The sequence below is a fragment of the Macaca thibetana genome, chromosome 5, assembly GCF_024542745.1.
Source record: "Macaca thibetana thibetana isolate TM-01 chromosome 5, ASM2454274v1, whole genome shotgun sequence".
NCBI lineage: Eukaryota > Metazoa > Chordata > Mammalia > Primates > Cercopithecidae > Macaca > Macaca thibetana.
Window position 1 is genome coordinate 182,619,288 of NC_065582.1, and position 19,979 is coordinate 182,639,266.

Below are 19,979 nucleotides of genomic sequence, written 5' to 3' on the forward strand. Positions count from 1 at the left end.
GGTGCCGCTCGGCTGGAAGACGCAGAGTAGGGAGGTGGGTGTTTTCATATTCCTTAGGTAGCAACAAGAAATCATGAAATCACAAACTGAAGCCTGAAGGACCCACAGAGGTTCAAGATAAAAATTCAGAGAAGACCTTGGCTGTGTATGAAAATGCCACTGCTGGCCGGGCGTGGTGGCTCAAGCCTGTAATCCCAGCACTTTGGGAGGCCGAGACGGGCGAATCACGAGGTCAGGAGATCAAGACCATCCTGGCTAACATGGTGAAACCCCGTCTCTACTAAAAAATACAAAAAACTAGCCGGGCGAGGTGGCGGGCGCCTGTAGTCCCAGCTACTCGGGAGGCTGAGGCAGGAAAATGGCGTGAACCCGGGAGGCGGAACTTGCAGTGAGCTGAGATCCGGCCACTGCACTCCAGCCTGGACGACAGAGCCAGACTCTTGTCTCAAAAAAAAAGAAAAGAAAAGAAAAGAAAATGCCACTGCTTCTGGGTCATTCTTTAATTACAAAACCTCGAACCGGGAACCAGAAGAAAAAAGTACTATGCAGAAGACTAAAGGCAGGAAAACCCCGTCCATAACTAGGATTGCACAAAAGCTGGGAGAAAAAGCCCAAAAGCACTGGCGAACTCATGATTGAAAAGGTGTGTTTCCTGAGCCACGGAACGCGGAAAAGATGCCTGATGCTCCAAGTAAGGGTGCTGTGTAAAATGCGTGGACAGGCCCCAGGTGAGGCACCCCCGCCTCTGTGGGACAGGCTACAGGGAGCATTCCCTGCCAGACACTGGGCTAAAGAAACTGAAGTAGCCCCAGCAGCCTAGGGCCCCTGGCAAGAACGAAAGACACTTGGCCAAAAACTTTTCCTCTCAACAGGCATTGCCACCATTTTCCTAGTAAAATACTACTCTAGAATTGGGAGGAAAGGGCATGAAAAGCCGTAGTATATGTCTAAGTCTATAACTGGCTTAAATCACTGGGATTTAGATTTATTTATTTTTTTTTTTCTGTAGGAAAAGTGGAATTTTCTTTTAAATATCCACCAAAACAGATGGCTGAACCTGACACTGAGGTTACTGAATACTCATGTGGGAAACATGTATTTATTCATTATCACTCAACAAAAGGTTGTTGCTTGCTGACCAGGGGCCAAGCATTAATTTCTGAGAACACAAGAAGACAAACCTGCTCCCTGCCCTCCAGGAGCTCAGAGTAGCTGCATGTGGAAGTGCTGGAGGGAGGGAAGGGCTCCCCCAGAGGCATCCCAGCTGCTCTGTAGGGTCAGAGACAGCCGCATGCACAGGGATACGGTGAAACAAAAGAGTGTGGCAAAGCAATGGACTAAAGCCTCCCACAGCGAGGGAGGAGCAGCAGGACACAGCCGAGCTACGGTGCGCTTCCAGGAGTGCACACTCACCACGGCGCACGTCTCTGTGAATGACTTTTAAGTCTTGGAGGAACCACATGTAAGAAAGAATGGGTCCTGAGACTTACTCTGTGTGTTAGGATCTATTTCCTCCTCCTCCTCTCTGATGGCTTTTGGGGTATTTGTCCTTCTTTCTGGACTAAGAAGCTGCTCTCCAGGCTGCACTGCAACTAAAATTACAACAGAACAAACAGAAGAATTTCCACAGACTTCCATCAGTGCTTTTCATTCAAAATTTTACATTTGTGCAGCCTCACAAAAGTTCAAAGGGATAGACAGATGAGCCTAGATTTCTTAGAACCAATTTTAGACAAACAGACAATATTAGACTGAGGTACCAATCTCTTGGTTAGTGGCATATGTCTGAAGATTTGTACTTCAGATTTCATTCAGATTTGTAAGTCCCTCGACTCTCTCCTGTTGGCCATCTCTCACCCCGAGGTTATTATCAGACGGCTCAAGATTCATTACTACCAAAATCATCTCTATAACCCCCAAGAAGTCTGGCTTTTAAGTATTAATCCCTGGATCTTTGTTTTCAAGCTGGCCACAAATGCACAGATGAAAACAATTATGAAACATCAAAACATCACTCTATAATGTTTAATTTGAAAATACAAAGCTTCAAAACGCCCTCCAACATGTAAACCATGATGTCCAATTTTTTAAAAATTGTGGCTAATAACCCTTGTTGAGGATACTGTTCCTTGAAAAGAATAAGCCACTTTTATTTTACAGTACGTTAATATTACAGTGCAGTATAGAAACAAGCATTTGAACAGAAAACAAACAATCTTCTGAACGTAATCTTACTAACCTTTCGATCGTATAAGACTAAATGCATAAAACAGTCAGCTAAGACCAAAGATCACAGAGACATAAAATTTAGAAGTAATTTTGATGAAAGCTGACATTCCAAAATCTAAATAAAATGACTAAAAAAGCAAATTCAAGTTAAATTCCAGTGTAGACTCCAATATATTGGAGAGTAAGAGATGGAGCCGGCCGGGCGCTGTGGCTCAAGCCTGTAATCCCAGCACTTTGGGAGGCCGAGACGGGCGGATCACGAGGTCAGGAGATCGAGACCATCTTGGCTAAGACGGTGAAACCCCGTCTCTACTAAAAATACAAAAAATTAGCCGGGCGCGGTTTGTGGGCGCCTGTAGTCCCAGCTACTCGGGAGGCTGAGGCAAGAGAATGGCGTGAACCCGGGAGGCGGAGCTTGCAGTGAGCTGAGATCTGGCCACTGCACTCCAGCCTGGGCGACAGAGCGAGACTCCGTCTCAAAAAAAAAAAAAAAAAAAAAAGAGATGGAGCCCAGCCCTTCCTAATGCGTATTTTATCTACCTCTCCATCCCCAATTCCTAGCTTAGTACCTGGCAAACAGGCAGCACAAAATATAAACATGGTGAACTAGACAGGAACTAGGATAGGAACCCATTGTTCACGGATGGGGACTCACCGGCCTCCAGGATGAAGTGCACACAGTGGATGAGGGAGCAGGCGTGGGTCACAAACTCTGCGGAGGAGACCACGCTCCAGAGGCCAGGCAGCTGCAGGGCCAGGCAGCAGCAGTCCAGCCCTGCCTGGAGATCCAGACTCAGCGGAATCTGCTCATGGATCAAATGCCAGGACAGGGCCTAAAGGGAAGTACCAAGTCACAGAATGCCCACTCGTGTACCTTCATTTGGGGAGGCCGTGTGAATCAGTTGTGGTGGAACCGTCCAAAGCATTGAGGGGAAGCAGGTCCAGATGCCCTTGCCCTCCAGAAGGACAGCTCTGACCTGACTCCATGACATTCAGTCCTGACCCAGCTATTCCCCAAGGTGCCAGTCCCCTCTCTGCCAGAATGCCCCCTTAACTCTGCTGCCCTTCTCTCCTTCAGCGCTGTGGGCTCCTGTAGACATCTCTCCTGGGCTACATGGCCACCAGGCCAGAGGTTCTTCCCTGGGGCGCCCACAGCACTGGGGCTTGCCTCTGGCATAGCCTCAGAGGTTGAATTTGAGAGCGTGGGTTCTAGGGATAGCAGGCCTTGAGTTCAAACGCCAGAATGGCTACTTCCTAGCTCAGTGGACCTGGGCAAGTCACTGAAATTCTCTAAGCCTTGCTCTCCTCACCTGTCAAATGGGAGTAACAGAGCCTATCTCACAGGGAGTTGTGAGAGTCAAATAAGATGATGCGTGTAAAGTATGTTGTCCTGCACACAGCAGGCACATAATATAATCGGCAGCAATCACCCTGTGCTGTGATCACACGCTGGCTTTCCCACTTCCCCGCTAAGCTGAAACCTAAAGGACAGGGATCACAAACCATCTCACTCCACCTGGTTCAGAATAAGGGTGTATTTATCATTTTGTGAGTAACGGCACTGATGCCCTTTGGACTCCTCCCTTTCTTTGGTGTGAGGTGGAGGCGGAGCCTCTGTGGGTCTGCAAAGTGTGTCCCTGCTGAGGGCAGGCAGCACAGAGATGGCCCTTTAGGGATACAGGCCTGACTTTAATGCATCCAGAATGTGTACATGTTTTGGGGGCTAATTACAAGCACTAACACAAACCAAGTATTCCTTGGCTGACATGTCCAGGCCAACTTAAGACACAAAGTACCTCCAGATGGTTATTTTTCAAGTCTCTAAAATTACGATCCACATAACACTGGAGGTGCAGATGAGAAGGGGACCTGGCTGACCTCACAGGCCACCGTGAGGAGTGGCGAGGCAAGGGTGAAGGCTGGCTACAATAACTTGACGGTGACAAGACTTACTGCCAGGCTGAGACGGAAGAGTGACTGGATTGGTCAGAGCTCTTGCTTTTCAAATAAAACTGCTTTACCCTCTCCAGTGTCAGCCCCGTGTCCCCTCCCACAGCAACAATGAGCTCCTGGGCTGCCTCTTACCTCAAGGGTTGCCACCACGAATTTCATGGTGTCCTTCTCTTTCTCAGGAGGAAGGTGCAAGTGACTGGGCAGTTTGGAGACCGCCACCAGGTACTGTGCCAGGGCCCGGGCCAGAGTGGTCAGGGACTGATACAGCGCAGCATCCCCTGAAACAGAAGGCCCTCGTGGGTGGGTGCAAACATGAGCACAGATGCAACACCTTCGAAAGGCAGTCAAGCAATTCTTTGAGAATCTGATGAAAGCACAAGACATTGCTCCTCAATGGCACATCTACGCATCCATCCACATGACTGCATGTAGTTTGGGGCTGCATCTCCCCTGAGGTCTGGCCCAGCCTTCCTCAAGGGCTTAGAGCCCTATGTCCGTGACCACGTCAATGAACGGCAAAGTGGCAAACACGCAGGAAGAAATTCTGCGCTGAGGCCACCAGTGCTGCTCTTTAGCTGCCTCTGTAAACGCTTTCGCTGTATTAGATCCACTGCCTTTATTGTATATTTACTTGGTGCAAAGTACTATACTGGCCCTGGAACCTTTCTAAAAATAAGATAAATTTTAATTTTAATTACCAAATAGATCATTCAACTTGCTCCAGTAGGCCGCCGGCTCTGCAGGCAGGTCGGACGGGAAGACGTGGTGGACAGCAGGGAGCTGCTGCACGGTGCTGCTCACGCGGGCCAGAGTCACCTCACGGGCTGCTTCAAAAAGCGGACTCTTCTGGCCACCAGAAATTTCACTCATCCCTAGGCTTAAGCATGGAGCTAGCAGGCTTAGGTTGAACTCCTGAAATCAGAGCATTAAAGGTTAAACAAACAATAACAACAGATTAGGAGCTTTCAATCAGGTAAGAAAAACACAACAGAAAAAAGAATAAGGCAAATGTTTCTGAGAAAACACAGATTGGTATACCATCAAAAATGTTTTTAAGAAAATTCTACTCTATGCCTGTTACAAATATTTGAACAACTTCATTCAATGTACGCTTAGTAAAATATATTTCTGTTCTCTCTTGGTACTTTAAGTGATATTTTAATTTTTTATGCTCTTGGATTTGCTTGAAGTAAAAATTTTGGTATGACAATTTTAATTCATAAAAACAGAAAATCAAAGCTAAAGTGTCATCCAAGATCTCGGTGATACACCAACCATCCCTGAAGTTTGAAAAAGATGGTCAAATGCAGCTGAAATAAGTAAAAGTAGCCATATGAATGACAAAATTTTGGTTGGAAAAATGGTATTTCCTATGACAATTTGGATTATGTTTTAGCAACCTTTTTTGTTTAGCCATTTATAAGATTGGGGGCCAATTCTTCAGGTAAAACATCTATCTTAGTTTAATATTCAGAAAAGCATCATGAATGCCAAAAGTTGCAGCTTTCTTTTACAGTCAGAACTTTTACAGCTGTTCAAAGCCCAATTAGCAAATTTGGAAAACCTAATAAACAGATCACTAAGCAAATTTATCACTCAGTAAGTTAGTTTCCACTGCATGAATCTTAAGATAAACAATTTTAGGCCGGGCGCAGTGGCTCAGGCCTGTAATCCCAGCACTTTGGGAGGCTGAGGCAGGGAGATCACCTGAGGTCAGGAGTTTAAGACAAGCCTGGCCAACACGGTGAAACCGCGTCTCTACTAAAAATACAAAAATTAGCCGGGCGTGGTGGGTGCATGCCTGTACTCGGGAGGCTGAGGCAGGAGAATTGTTTAAATCCAGGAGGCAGAGGTTGCAGTGAGCCAAGATCTACCATCGCACTCCAGCCTGGGGGACAAGAGCGAGACTTCGTCTCAAAAAAAAAAAAGGATAAACAATTTTAGTAAATGGATTTTGGGTGAATTCTCCTGTTCTTTTCAGTCTAGCTCTTCAGTACATCAGAACACACTGTTGTGTTGCCCTCCCTGTAAGGTCTCTTTTCATGAACACCTGCCTCCACCCCCAGCCTCTACATGCATTTGTCCTCCTGGGTGCCCACTTCCCTCCCATCTGCTGCATATCAACGCAGGGCTAAAGCACCAGGAGGTTTCTCCCGTCCTAGTAGGTCTGAGAGGAAGCCCTGCTCGGGCCATGGCTGTACCACACCAAAGAGGTGGCCCCCCGACTGCTCACAGGATCTGCCCACAGGTGAAGGACAGGGACACCAAGGCTTTGCACGGTCTCCTGGGAGAGCTCTGCGCAGGCTGCCCTCTGACATCTGGGGTTGGGGGGTGAAGAACCTCACTACATCTAACAGAGGTGTGGGTAGAGGAAATCTCACTGCATTCAAGGGTCTCTTTTGCGACTAAAGATCAACCTCCAGAACACCAGAAACAAGTTACTACGACACTGTGTCGAAGTCTACGGCAAATATGCAACCCTGACTTCCATTCTGTCTTGGCCATGGAGCTTAGATGATGACATCCCGTGTTTGTTCCTCCCGTGGAGGTCAGACAGTTCTCATGCCAAACCACACACCCAGCCTTGGGGCCAGCTGGATTTCAAAACAATACCTCCTCATGAGAGAGGGCTCCCATCAACTTGCTTCAAATTTCACAGCTGCCTGCTTCCAACTTCACTGCCATCCAGTTTCTACCCTGCTTCCTGCTGCTCAGGTCCCCCACCCTAGATGCCAATAAAAGTGCCCAGGACCACACTTCATTCCCTCACATGCCCCCAACTTCCATGTGTGAGGGGCCTCTGGGCACGCCATGTACCCGCCAGGACCTGTAAGTAGTAAAATCTTCATTTCCATCTCGAGTCTCTCCTAATCCCTGAGGGAGTGCTCTCCATCTTCTCAAAGATCCTGAATTAAGACAGACACCAATCCAATACCCTTCCTCACTGCCATGAGAACAAACCAGTGAAATGACTGTAATCTAAGACCACCTCCATTTTCTTTAAATGCATGAAAGGTTGAGTGAAATCGACTTGCCTCCTTGGATTCTAATGTGGCTGAAACAATCTCGATCAGCATATCCCCCATGTCCCAGCCCCCTGAAATGGAGTCCTCCCCACTTCCCAGCCCCATTCAGAGTGGAGTCTCTCCGTCATCCCATCCCCATCCAGAGTGGAGTCCCCAACATGTGTTGTCAACAAGTGGGTCACATGAGGAGACAAATCCCACTTGGAAGTCACAAGAAAAGCTGAGGATTCCTTGCTTCTGCTGCTCCCCCCGTACCGAGTTCATCATGAAGGCACTCATATCTTCAGCAGGAATCCGATTCACCAGCTCTGCACCTTCCAGCAGCGCAGAATCTGACCTGGTCCAACACTGGGATTTGACAAGATGAATGTACCAGTCCTGGGAAGAAAAAGATGAATAAGGGGAACATGATGGGTGGCGTTCAAGGGGACTTCACATCCCTGGAGCTACAGGCCTAGGCCAGTGCTTGGGAACTCTGCACTAGGCTAACTGAGAGGGCCGCCGGCCGGCATGTTGTGACTATACAGCTCACCACACCACAGGTCTTCCCCTTTGGACTTCTGTTACCTACCTGGGTACTCTCACGGCCTCCCCCTTCACCTGGTGAACTTCTAATAGTCCTTCCAAATATAGCTAAACTACTAAGGGTTAGCGGCCCCTTTGCCATCCTCTCCTGGGCTGTCTGCTTTGCTCATCTCTTCCCAGCAACCAGGGCAGGGCAGGGCAGATGCTTAGCAAATAGAGCCTAAGGCGGCAGGACTGAACCTTCGCTTTCTTATACTTGGGCTGCTGGTTTTTGAAATCTAAATTCATATTCATAAGCTGAACTCTCTCCAGGAAAGTAGAGTACCAAGGCTCTACCAAGGCCCCAAGTGGTCCCTAACGGTGAGGTATGAGCAGTGGAGGTGCTGACAATATACCAGTATGGCTGGCAGTGGCGGTGCAACTCACAGGTGGCCAGAAGGTATGAGGCGATGGAGGGAGGCTAAATGCACTGACATGTGCTTGAAGGCCTGTGCAGTCAGGGGCCTGCAGGCCACAATTGACTTTCCCTTGAGTCACCCACTAACGACTCACCTCGCACTCCTACCGAAAGGGTCCCACATCAGCACTGCTTTGCTCCCTTGGACATTGATGGTCCCCCCAGGTCTCTAACCACGGCTTCATTGAGCCGAGCAGAGCGCCAGCACTCCTTGGGTCCACCGCACCTCCTCTGCACTCTCTGTATCTGCCACAGGTGACAGAGGCACTCTGCCCTGTGCCTCGCATGCAGACACGCTGGACACTTACTTTGTCCGGACTCACTGTTTCCAGTGACACGTGCCCATCCCCGTCCAGCGGGTGGGAAGAGACTGGGGGAGAGGGACTAAGTGAGTCTTGCATGGTGGAGAGACGAAACCTGTCCAGCAGGGAATAGAGCCTCTGGTGTCTAAAATACAAACAAAAATGAAATTACAGTGCAATTTTTTTTTTAGTCTTAGTCTAAACTCTGCACACTAGGATTCTAGAAATATACACCCTAAGGATGCACTATTAGTGGCTTCTTAAAGGAAAATGAAACTTGTTTAAAACTTTTTCTTCACAGCTATTTTCTCATCAACACTCAAACAGGTCATGATATAAACGCAGGCCCTAGTTTACTTCTAAGGTATCACAGTTTGTACTCCATTAATATTGTCCAGAAATTTCATTTATACTCAAACATTGCAACAGTCCATACATGGTATAAAAGCTAATAAAGGCTTTCTTAATAAACGTAAAACAGATCATCTAAGACTCAAATGCACAAACTCCACTATCAAATATCCCAGTAAGACAACTGATAGGAATTTATGGTCATTTCAAAATAAAATCACCTCATCTGGCACAAGATATTTATAATCTTTTAATCTCCCTCATCTGGACTGAAGACTAAGTCTAGGGTCAAAAAGTAATAATAGTTTATCTGCCACCATATGCTATGAGAGTGACAACTTTATAATGCAAATTACAAAACAGCTTGGCCCTACAGACCGAAAAATCGCCCCAAACTGTCCACCTAATTGTGCCCAATCCCATTTAAAAACACCATCAACAAGGTACTCTTAAGACTGAAATCAAAGCATAATAATTTGTGTGTGTGTGTGTTTTCTTTTTTGCAATTTCAGCTCAAAGGACACAGCATGATAATTATATTCTCCTTCTCTGCTGTCTCTCTTTCCCTTTCACACACACAATTTCCGCCCCCACCAAGGGAAGAAAAAAGGTAAAAGTTTAACTTATTTTGCAGTCATGGAAATACACTCACATAGGAGATGTAAGGATTTCTGATAAAGGCTTCTAAAAGACTTTGCAAACACAACTAAGTGATTAAATGCTTTGAAGAGAAAAAATGGCAACGGGATGCAGATGTAAGTCCTGCATGCCAAGGATTCAGTAATGTCTTTCAGATTTGCCAACTCTTGTTTAGCAATTAGATGATATGCTTTGATTTTGCTAAGATAAAGCTGATAACCTATTTTCCCACTCATCACAGGACAGTGAATACAGGCATTCTAAATACTACCTCTCAAACAGCCAACAGGAGTGCAAACTGCCTCCACTCATGTCATAGACGTGATCCTGCTGGTTGTCCTTCACTCCATATAAAGTGAGATCTGGTTGTTTTAAAAGTAGGAAGCTTTCTATTATGGCACTTCTGCAGTAAACCCACCTATAACGCACATCAATTTCTTGTCCTGTGAATTTATTCCCGCACAAATCTATATCTTTTATATCCTGGGTTCTCCTAACACAAGGATGACCTGTGTTTCCAGCATTACCTCTGAGCGAGCCCGCTGCTCTGAAGGTATTCCTGGATTCTGTTGAGTTCTTCCATTGGCAACTGGGCCATGCTGCTCTAATAGACAAAAACACATTAGTGTGTTTGTGACACTGAACAACCCAAAATAACCTCATGCTCATTTAAAAAGGATAAACTGATGTGTACAGTTCATCCTAGTAAGGACAGACTAGAAAAAAGTTCAAGAAACAGATCAGACACACGAGGAATGGCAAGTTTGCAGATATTTCCATGTTTCTATTGGTGACCGTGTCAAGACCACACCTATGGAGGAAAAAGGCAGCCACCTGTTTTGCTTGGCCTGCTAAATTTTCAATATAAATCAATATCAGGGTTTCTTTTCCCAATACCTGTAAATTTGCAGCCAGAAGCATTTCTACCCGGCGACAAGCAAGGATGTCGACCATGCGAGCCAGCACACGGAAAGGGGTGCACAGCAGCCTGTCCACATACAACGTGAGCACAGCTCCCGACTGGCTGAGATGGATCCCCTCCAAGCACTGAAGAGTTTTCTTCAGAGTGGTTGGCTAACAGCGAGAAGGAAAAGAACAAAAGATGACTATTTTGCCAATCAGAAATTAAAGTTTAAAATTTCAATACTCCATTTTTAAGGCAGAGAAAACTGCAACTGGCAATTGTTGGCAGGATGAAGACGTACAGTTGAAAGGTTTTCACAACGAGACTGAATTGCCTGGATGAAGAGGCCGCTGGCAGCGGAGTTCCGATGAACAGCACTGATGAAGTCCTGTACTGGAGGCTCGTGGGAAAGGCTGATCAGATCTTGAATGTGATTTACAATGAGCCACGTTAAGTGCTCGGAGTCATGGAGGTTCTGACACTAAGGAAAAATATGATGAGAGATTCACTTTCAAGTACACAAGAAGAGACCAGGTATTAATCCATAGAAAGGCCAGAAAGGGTAAGAAGGAGAAAACACATCTCAAATATAAACTTCACTAAAAAATATACAGTGTATGAGCACAAATAATTGAGGAGGCAGGAAACTGGATTTACCAAGGCCGTCACCTCCAACCACGCACTGCAGCAGAGGCTGTGTGAAGTCAGGCCCCCCTGGGGAAGTAGGGTACAGCAGTCCAGCTCTCAGAGACACTAACAAATGGCCAAGGGTCAAAGGACAAAGGCAGGCCTCAGAGATCCATGGGCAGGAGGGGCAGCGTGGTACTGCGACGCTCCCATCCACAGCACTGCCTGCCCCCTCCCGGGCTTCGAGCTGGCCAAGCCAGTGGGGTTCTCCAATTACTCTTTTTCCAATTTTGTGATAGTTCAGTGGGAAAAAAAAATCCTCTATCACTGCCACGGTCTTGACAGAATTGTTTAATCCAAAATATGAATGGATTCCACATATCAAATAAATCTTAAGTGTTGATACATTTAAGATTTATAAGAAAATAAAAAAATATATATTTTTAAACACGCAGAGCCTTTTCATCTTGATTCATAATCCTAGGCAGAAACTGTAAAATGTGATCAATTCCTTGACATTTGGTTAACGATTAATATTTTTCATTTGGGATCATCTGACAGTACAGGTTGAATAACCCTTATCTGAAATGTTTGGGATCAGAAGTATTCTGAATGTAGGATTTTTTTCAGGTTTTGGAATATGTGCATTATACTTATTTGTTGAGCTCCCTAAATCCAAAAATCTGAAATCTTCCAATGAACATTTCCTTTGAACATAATGTCAGCACTCAAAAAGCTTCAGAATTTGGAGCATCTGGGATTTCAGATTTTTGGATTTGGGATGCTCAACCTCTATTAACTTACAAAATTAATATCTTTTTTTCTTACATTTCTGTGAAAAACAGCATGATACAATTATATTATCCTTAAAAGTAGAACAAAACAGAAAAACTATTTCAATACAGAATGTAAAGCAAAAAGTGAATATTAACAAATTGCCATCACCAGAAAAAGTCTCTAGGATAACACCTCTTTCAGTTGGAGAGTCGGCTTCCTTTTCTGATTCAGAATATTTAACACTGTTTTGCTATGTGACAGCACTATCTATAAGATACCATGTTTGTAACAAAGAAATGTATATGTTTTAAGTATTTTTAATATAAATACAGAAAAAGTATTAGATCTACACCGAAATCTAACAGCAAGTTATCTCTGAGTAGTATGATTACAGAGGTTTTATTTTCCTCTGTTTGTTTTTTGTAAATTCTCCATGGTAAACATGTGATGCTAATTTTACGGTTAAAAACTCCTACAAGTTTTTTTTTTTTTTTTTTTTAAGAGAATGGCATTTAAACAGGAATCCATCATAAAATACGGCAATGAACATCTAACACCTTTTCTACAAATTAACTTTAAAAAATTTTTTTTTAGAGCAGGGGTCTCGCCTTGTCACCCAGGCTAAAGTGCAGTGACACAGTCTCGGCTCACCGCAGCCTCAAACTTCTGGGCTCAAGCAATCCTCCCTTCTCAGTCTCTCAGGTAGCTGGGACCACAGGCACGCACCACCATCAGGCTAATTTTTCTTTCTTTCGGTAGGGGCAGGGTTTCTCTGTGTTGCCAGGCTGGTCTCGAACTCCCACGCTCTAGCCATCCTCCGGCCTCAGCTTCTCAAGAAGCTGTGATTGCAGGCACGAGCCACCACACTTGGATAATTTTTCATTTTTTATTTTTTTAGAGATGGGGGTCTTACACCGTAGCCCAGGCTTGTCTCAAATTCCTGGGCTCAAGTGATCTTTCCACCTCAGCCTCTCGAGTTGCTAGAATTTAGGCGTAAGCCACTGCTCCTGGTATTACTTTTTTAAAAAATTTAAAATCAGAACCCCACTACAGTCAATGCACTTATCTTGTTTTTCAAATCATTAGTTATTATTATTCCATTGCTTCCCTTGAATTAACAAATATGCCCAGCATCGTGTAGGCGTGAAGCCAATAGCTGGGCATTTGATAAATGAGTCAGCTGCATCAACTCTCACAGTCCAGCTTAGAATCCAGTGACTGGAAGGCCAGGCCCGGTCTCCAATTATATGTCAGAGCAGAAGTAAACATTCATTCCAGATTTAGTTTTGATGGAGCTGGCAGGACACCGGGCAGTCTGGGTTCCAGAGGGTCCAGGCAAGTGTCATCTACTCAGGATGTTCTCCCGGTCCCCACCTCCCTCAACCCCGTTTACAGGCATTTCAAACTTACGACATAATCACAGAAGAGAATGAGAGCCCCTCTTCGTACTATTTCTCTATTGCACATTCCAAGTTTGGCTGCCAAGTCAGAATCCTCCTCTTCTCCAGACATCTGGGGACTAAGTAACTTTGTGCTGGACAGACTGTGTCTTCTAGAAGGAGCAACAGATGCATTGACAATGTTTCTGGATGGCAGTGAGCTTATTTGCAAAATACTGAAGATGATTATGTTTAATTCTAGTTCTAAAACAGACAAGTTGGTTTAAATATTGCCATATCAGAATGTTGTATGTGTAATATATACTCTCAGTTATCTATTCCCAAGCTACAATAAACCACATATGAAAAACTAAAGAAAACAGAATTTAACAGGCAGAAAATTAAAATGCTTGCCTGAATGACAAAATCCACCATAAAGCTGCACATTCAATCAGCACCTTTATTTCAGAACTCACACTGGCTATGTTTGATAATTGAGCAATTGCTTTTCAAATTCCCCATCTGCCATGAAAGTTGCCAACTGCCAGAAAGAAAATCTCCCTGCTTTCATGTTTTACTGTTCATTTCCCAATGAAACATCACCACTCTAAACACGTTCAGGGTATACATTATGGAAATTCTGTTTAAAAACACTTCTTCCCCACCAACACAGGTTATTTCACTTTACATTGACTTCTTCTCACTTTATTATTATTTTTTTTTCTTTTTGAATAGGTGGGAATTATAAATCTTGAGACTCTTGGCTCTAGTCCATACAGTTAAAATGTTGACACACTCCCAAAGTGCCCCTCTGACCTTCAGGGTCTGACCGAGGACGACGTCCTTCCCATTGCAGCAAAGGGCCTTAACAGGGAGAGAGGTCACATCAAGCTAAGAATATTCTGAAATACAACAACTTTTCCTGTAATCCCTCAGGATTTAGAAGAGAACTGGTAAAAACCAAAATTCTACAGATTTAAACTTTTTAAAAACTGCCTTTTCTCTGTTTCCCAACTGGTGAAGTGAAAGCAATCTACAGCCCAGCCATATAATGCTCAGCAGTCACAAGAAGCCAGCCACCAACACGTGTGCAACGCATGACGGTAGACACCGCTCACTGCAAGGGGCCAGACTCAAAAGGCTGCACACTGTGTGGTTCCATCTCTTTCTTAATTTTTTTCCCAAAGACAAGGTCTTGCTGTGTCACCCAGGCTGGAGCACAGTGGCACGATCATAGCTCACTGTAACCTCAACAAGAGATCCTCCCGCCTCAGCTTCCCAAGCAGCTGGAACTACAGGGACATGCTTGTAAGTTTCAAATTTTTTTTTTCTGGAGATGGGGTCTTGCTAGGTAGCCCAGGCTAGTCTCGAACTCCTAGCCTCAAGTGATCCTTCCACTTCAGCCTCTCAAAGCACTGGGATTACAGGCATGAGCCACCACACCCAGCCTGTAGATTCTATTTCTATGACCCTCTGCAATGGGCTGAATAGAGCACGGATTGGTGGTTAGACCTGGGGAGGGCGGGACATGGCAGAGGAAGAGGGAACTATGTGAAGCGACAGCACTGCTCTATATCTTATGTGGTTGGGGGAGGGGGCTGTTACTGACTACAGTTGATACAAAAGTACGTTCTACTGTATTGTAAATTATGTGTCAATGTGAAAACTAACAGGAAACTTGCCCTTTCTCAGTCGGCTGTCCTGCCAGCCCAGCGTGACTTACACTCAAGCTGTAATTATGTACTTTGCAATAATACAGCTATAGGGTAATGAGCCTCTGAAAGAGAAGAGGCAGCATTTGCAATTCAAATATTAGCAGTAGACATAAAGAAGGGCCAGTGTCAACTCAAATTCAGCCCCAATTTGTAGCAGCACAAGTCCTCCAAATCGCAGGCCATATACCGCCAGCTACTAGTGGCGAATGAACGTACCAAATCCAGGGTGACTCAGAACAAGATGAGCTGGGAAGTGACCAACATGTCATGTGTACCACAACACACCCACAAGTGCTGAAGTATAGGCAGGACTCTAACAGCTAACCAAAAGGTAAGACAGATTGAGTGAATCAAACCCATGGTGACAGAGTCCATAAGAGAGGGGCTAGGCCGGGGCAGGGCCCACACAAGGACCTCCTGGAGCAGAGCACCCAGTGTCGCCTGGAGCCAGCTCCCATCTGGGAGCCAGCCTGAAAGGAGATGCACACTAACCGAGGGGGCGTCAAGGGTAAGCAGCAGGAACTTCTGCAACTGGATAGAGCAATTTTATAGCTGCTGAGTCCAGATAAAAAAAGAGCAGCTGTGTTTTGTGCTTCATACTTCTAGTAATTCATTTTTCTCATCTCATGGAAATAAAAAGATACTCATCCCCCACCACCCATAGCTGGAAAAACACAGTCCTAAGAGCAGCGGTTTAAACCGGAACAGCTCTGCTCTCTATGGGCATCGTGGACACTTATGGGGATTTATTTTTTCCTTCCACCACAGGGAGACCTTGGACACTCACATACTAAAATGCTTGTTACATATTATCTTCTCTTAATTTTACCTTTACATTACCATTAAAGAATGATTTTTTTTAATTTAACTGTTAGGTTAAAAATCCATTGATCCATTAATTTTTTTTTTTTTTTTGAGATGGAGTCTCACTCTGTCACCCAGCCTAGAGTGCAGTGGCGTGATCTCAGCTCGCTGCAACCTTTGCCTCCTGGGTTCAAGCGATTCTCCTGCCTCAGCCTTCTGAGTAGCTGGGACTACAGGCACCTGTCACCACGCTTGGCTAATTTTTGTTATTTTCAGTAGAGACAGGGTTTCACCATGTTGGCCAGGCTGGGCTGGTCTCGAAGTCCTGGCCTCAGGTGATCCTCCCGCCTTGGCCTCCCAAGGTGCTGGGATTATAGGCATGAGCCACCACACCCAGCCTAATCTATTAATGTTATTTCAGGATAATGGAACAATACAGAAGGTTATAAAGGAAAACTGGGTCAGAAGGTGTCAAGAAACAGAGAATTTACCTACATTTATGAAAAGCTGTAGTTTGCCCTCAGAGGGCTGAATGAAGACGCTTGCTGAATTCCAAACTAAATTTACCTTTGGTTTATTTCTTTTAAACACTGATCATCTAAGCATTTCTGTTATTCCAATTCAGGGAACACAATTCCCAGATTCAGAGCATTCTGATATAACATCAGAGTGAGCAGGCCTGTCAGAAAAAGAGTGATCTGCTGCATCCGCGGCTGATTTCTCTGCACGCGGCTGATTTCAAATACTTGGATGCCACACCCCACTACATACGGCACAGAGTGGATGGTTACGAATGCCCGCCAACAGTGGACTTTCCAGCTGAGTGCCATGAACTGGCCCTACTGCGAGCCCTGGCCGCACATGGCCCAGTATCCATACTGAGCAGAGAGGCACGGCAGCACCTGCCCTCTTTTCTCTCTGGAACTTCTTTTCCCCAGTGTGGGATCTTGAGCCTTCCAGAAACACTGTGCTGAGGATTCAGCTAGGGCGGGGATGTCACAGCTTTTATTTCCACGTGTATACAAATAACAGAGTGTTGGAGCACCTAGAAATGGAGCTTAAGCCTGAAAACCTTTTACAAAAAGAGGGCCACCCATAATGAGAGACTTAGTAAGTCTTTTTGAATGGTCAAATAATATTTCCAAGAGGTTTTGAAATTTGCTAAATTGTTACTCCATTATCTAAGAATAACCAGAACCACATTTAATTATTATAATGAAGTTAAGACATTGCAACATGTCTGGCTATGGAACCAACTGAAGGACTAGAACTTAGTAGGAGCCACACAGCATGACAAGCATATCCCACAAGATGGAATGGTGTCAAAGAACTTGCCAAAGAAAATCACATTTAGAAAGCAATTGCTATTCTGAATGCCTTTGGCTGGACCGCATGTTTGTCTCTACAATATGCTGTCCATGAAAGGAGTATTAATATGCAGCAGAAATTTTACAAGCCCTCACAAAAAATGGAAGATGAAAATGCTGTAACGGTGGCCCAATCTCAGGTTACTGGGAGTCTCAGGACAGAGTGCTGGGCCAGCGCCCTGGGCTGTGGGCATTATGAACCTACTTCGGGGTCTGCTGCACTTCTGCCCACCAGCGGTAGTCGGTGTGGTTGACAAGCAGCAGGATCTGACACCAGAGCAGCACCAGGGCCGGGTGGGTGGTGATCATGGAACGAGCCCGCAAATTCAAGCTGTCCAGGGTGTAGAAACTGCCGCCACAGCCATCACTGCGGAACAGTCTAGTGGCAGCTGCTGTGATTCTCCGGAACATTCCTAGAAACAAAGTTCAGAAGGAGAAATGTCTTTGCTTTCATCTCAGTCCAGTGCCACATGGCTACATGGAGATTTTACATAAAAATGAAACAGGCTGAGTTGTTTCCCATACTTACATATTCAAAGCACCTGGCATTTAGAAAATTCTGATTTTTCTAAGCAGAAACAGACATTCTGCTTTTTTTGTGTGAGATGGAGTTTCACTCTTGTTGCCCAGGTGGGAGTACAGTGGCATGATCTTGGCTCACTGCAACCTCCGCCTTCTGGTTTCAACCTATTCTCCTGCCTCAGTCTCCCGAGTAGCTAGGATTACAGGTGTCTGCCACCACGCCCAGCTAATTTTTGTATTTTTAGAATAGAGGGGGTTTCCCCATGTTGGCCAGGCTGGTCTCGAACTCCTGACTTCGTGATCCACCCGCCTCAGCCTCCCAAAGTGCTGGGATTCAGGCGTGAGCCACCGTGCCCGGCCAATATCCCATTTATTTAATGGACTGGTCAAGAAAGCTAGCATTCCTCCTCTCCCACTGTCCACCCCTGCACTGGTTGGCAATGCCAAGCCCTCCAGAAGCTCCAAGCCAAGAGCTGTGAAAGTCTGAACACAGCTCCTGCAGAACGAGTCAGGGAACACTCGGCACCTCGAATCACTGCACTCAGGCCACAGCGGGGCCCCCCACAGGACTGAGCCACAGCTACACAGGCAGGAACAGCACTCGGCACCTGCCAACCTGAACAGCTCCTGGGCTTGCTAAGAACTGAGGGACAGAAATGCTGTAAGAGGCCAGGTGAGCAAGCAGGACAGGTGCTGGAAGAACATGGGCAGCGCCCTGCGGTCCAGGCTGTGTGCTCTCTGCAGGCTCCTGACACCTGACAGCCAAGTTGCCTCTGTGCCCGGCCATGGAGCATCCTGGGCCTGGGCAGGCCAAGCGGTCAGCCTCCCCACACACAATGCTGGCACCTCAGCCACACACTCAGTTAGATTCTACCTGCAAGTTTCTCCACAGCATTCTTCTCAGGGCTCCAGGAATCATGACTTGATTCTATCCTCTCCTCTGGATGAACAAGATCAGAGGCACAGAGACATGCACAGGCTGCAAAGCACAGCAGGGAGAGGCAGCAAGACTTGGGAAACAGAGACAGGCCCATCTGGCCAAGGTCGCCCTCTCCCCCAGATCTGGGCCTCCTAGCATCATTGTTGGGGTCAAAATTTTATTTCTGATTAAATTTCAGGCCGGGCATGCTGGCTCATGCCTATAATCCCAGCACTTTGGGAGGCCGAGGTGGGTGGATCACTTGAGGTCAGGAGTTCGAGACCAGCTTGGCCAACATGGCAAAACTCTGTCTCCACTAAAAATATAAAAATTGGTCAGGCGTGGTGGCGGGTGCCTGTAATCCCAGGTACTTGGGAGGCAGAGGCACAAGAATCGCTTGAACCCAGGAGGCAGGGGCTGCAGTGGGCCAAGATTGTGCCATTGCACTCCAGCCTAGGCAATGGAGCAAGACTCTATCTCAAAAAATTAAAAAACAAAAACAAAAAATTCAACACATCCCCGAAGTGAAAGGGTCCCGAAACAGGCAAAAACAGAGTAGAGGCTTTTTAGGGCTCCACAATGCCTTAAACTACAACCTGAGACTAAGGAAGCGAGCTAAAAGCAGCAGCACACTCAGAGAATACAGACCAGGTCACAACGATGAGTTCTAATGCCCTGTCTCTGGTTCCTCCAGGTTTCCTGGGATTTCTCTACACTTGCTTCACAGTCAGCATCGTCCCCTCCAGCCCATTCTGCACTGGCCTCGTCCTTCTGTGGGGCCCTCTTTCCTGCATGGGCCCCTTGAGTGAAGACGCATGCGCTGCCTTCAAGAAGATGCAGCCAGGCCACAGGGCACGTGCAGGGACAGACCCGGGATGTGGCGGTTTTGAACACGTAATAGAAACCCACAATCTGAGCTGTGTTCTAGGTGGCTGAGTGTCAACACAGGCTCCGAATCAGACTGCCTGGTTCGGATCGTGGCTCTACAGTTTACTACCTGAGTGACCTTGGATGCACCTTACCTGGGGCCTCAGCTTCCTCAGGTTTAAGATGGAATTAAGAGCAGTATCTGTCCACAGGGTTGCAATAAGGAGCAAACAGGAGAACCCAGGTAAAGGGCTCAGCGCTGCACGAGGCACGGAGGAAGTGCTCAGCCCCTGGGGCGGCAGCGGGGAGTCTGTAGGGAAGTTCGGGTGGAAGATGAGACGGACTCTGAGAGCCACCTCCCGGTAGATGGAGAGGAGGAGGTAAGGTCAGGGTCCCTGGGCTGGCAGGAGGAGGAATGGACAATGATGCTGGGATTTTGAACATCCCTAATGACCTAATTAACAAGAAGAGGTCCTGGAGAGTGACAGTGGTGCTAGTTCAATTTTCAGCGTAAGTCTGAGGTACTGGCAGGACAAGTCCCATGTTGAGAAGCTGGATGCCAGGACTACGCGGACCAGCAAGAGAAAGTTGTCCACGAGAGCAACAGCCAGGGTCA

The 19,979-nt window shown here is 46.2% G+C and overlaps 1 protein-coding gene across 2 annotated transcripts in view; it reads right to left on the minus strand.

The window, feature by feature from the left end:
* HTT (huntingtin) overlaps positions 1-19,979 on the minus strand; it is a 165,940-nt gene that overhangs the window by 25,343 nt on the left and 120,618 nt on the right. For both annotated transcript variants that reach the window (XM_050792246.1, XM_050792247.1), the window contains 11 exons: positions 17,261-17,468; positions 13,201-13,342; positions 10,688-10,867; positions 10,380-10,556; positions 10,010-10,086; positions 8,499-8,637; positions 7,464-7,586; positions 4,881-5,094; positions 4,315-4,460; positions 2,885-3,062; positions 1,491-1,592 (listed from right to left, as the gene is read on the minus strand). In XM_050792246.1, coding sequence (XP_050648203.1) covers positions 1,491-1,592; positions 2,885-3,062; positions 4,315-4,460; positions 4,881-5,094; positions 7,464-7,586; positions 8,499-8,637; positions 10,010-10,086; positions 10,380-10,556; positions 10,688-10,867; positions 13,201-13,342; positions 17,261-17,468 — 1,686 coding nt within the window. The remainder of the gene's footprint in view (positions 1-1,490; positions 1,593-2,884; positions 3,063-4,314; positions 4,461-4,880; positions 5,095-7,463; positions 7,587-8,498; positions 8,638-10,009; positions 10,087-10,379; positions 10,557-10,687; positions 10,868-13,200; positions 13,343-17,260; positions 17,469-19,979) is intronic.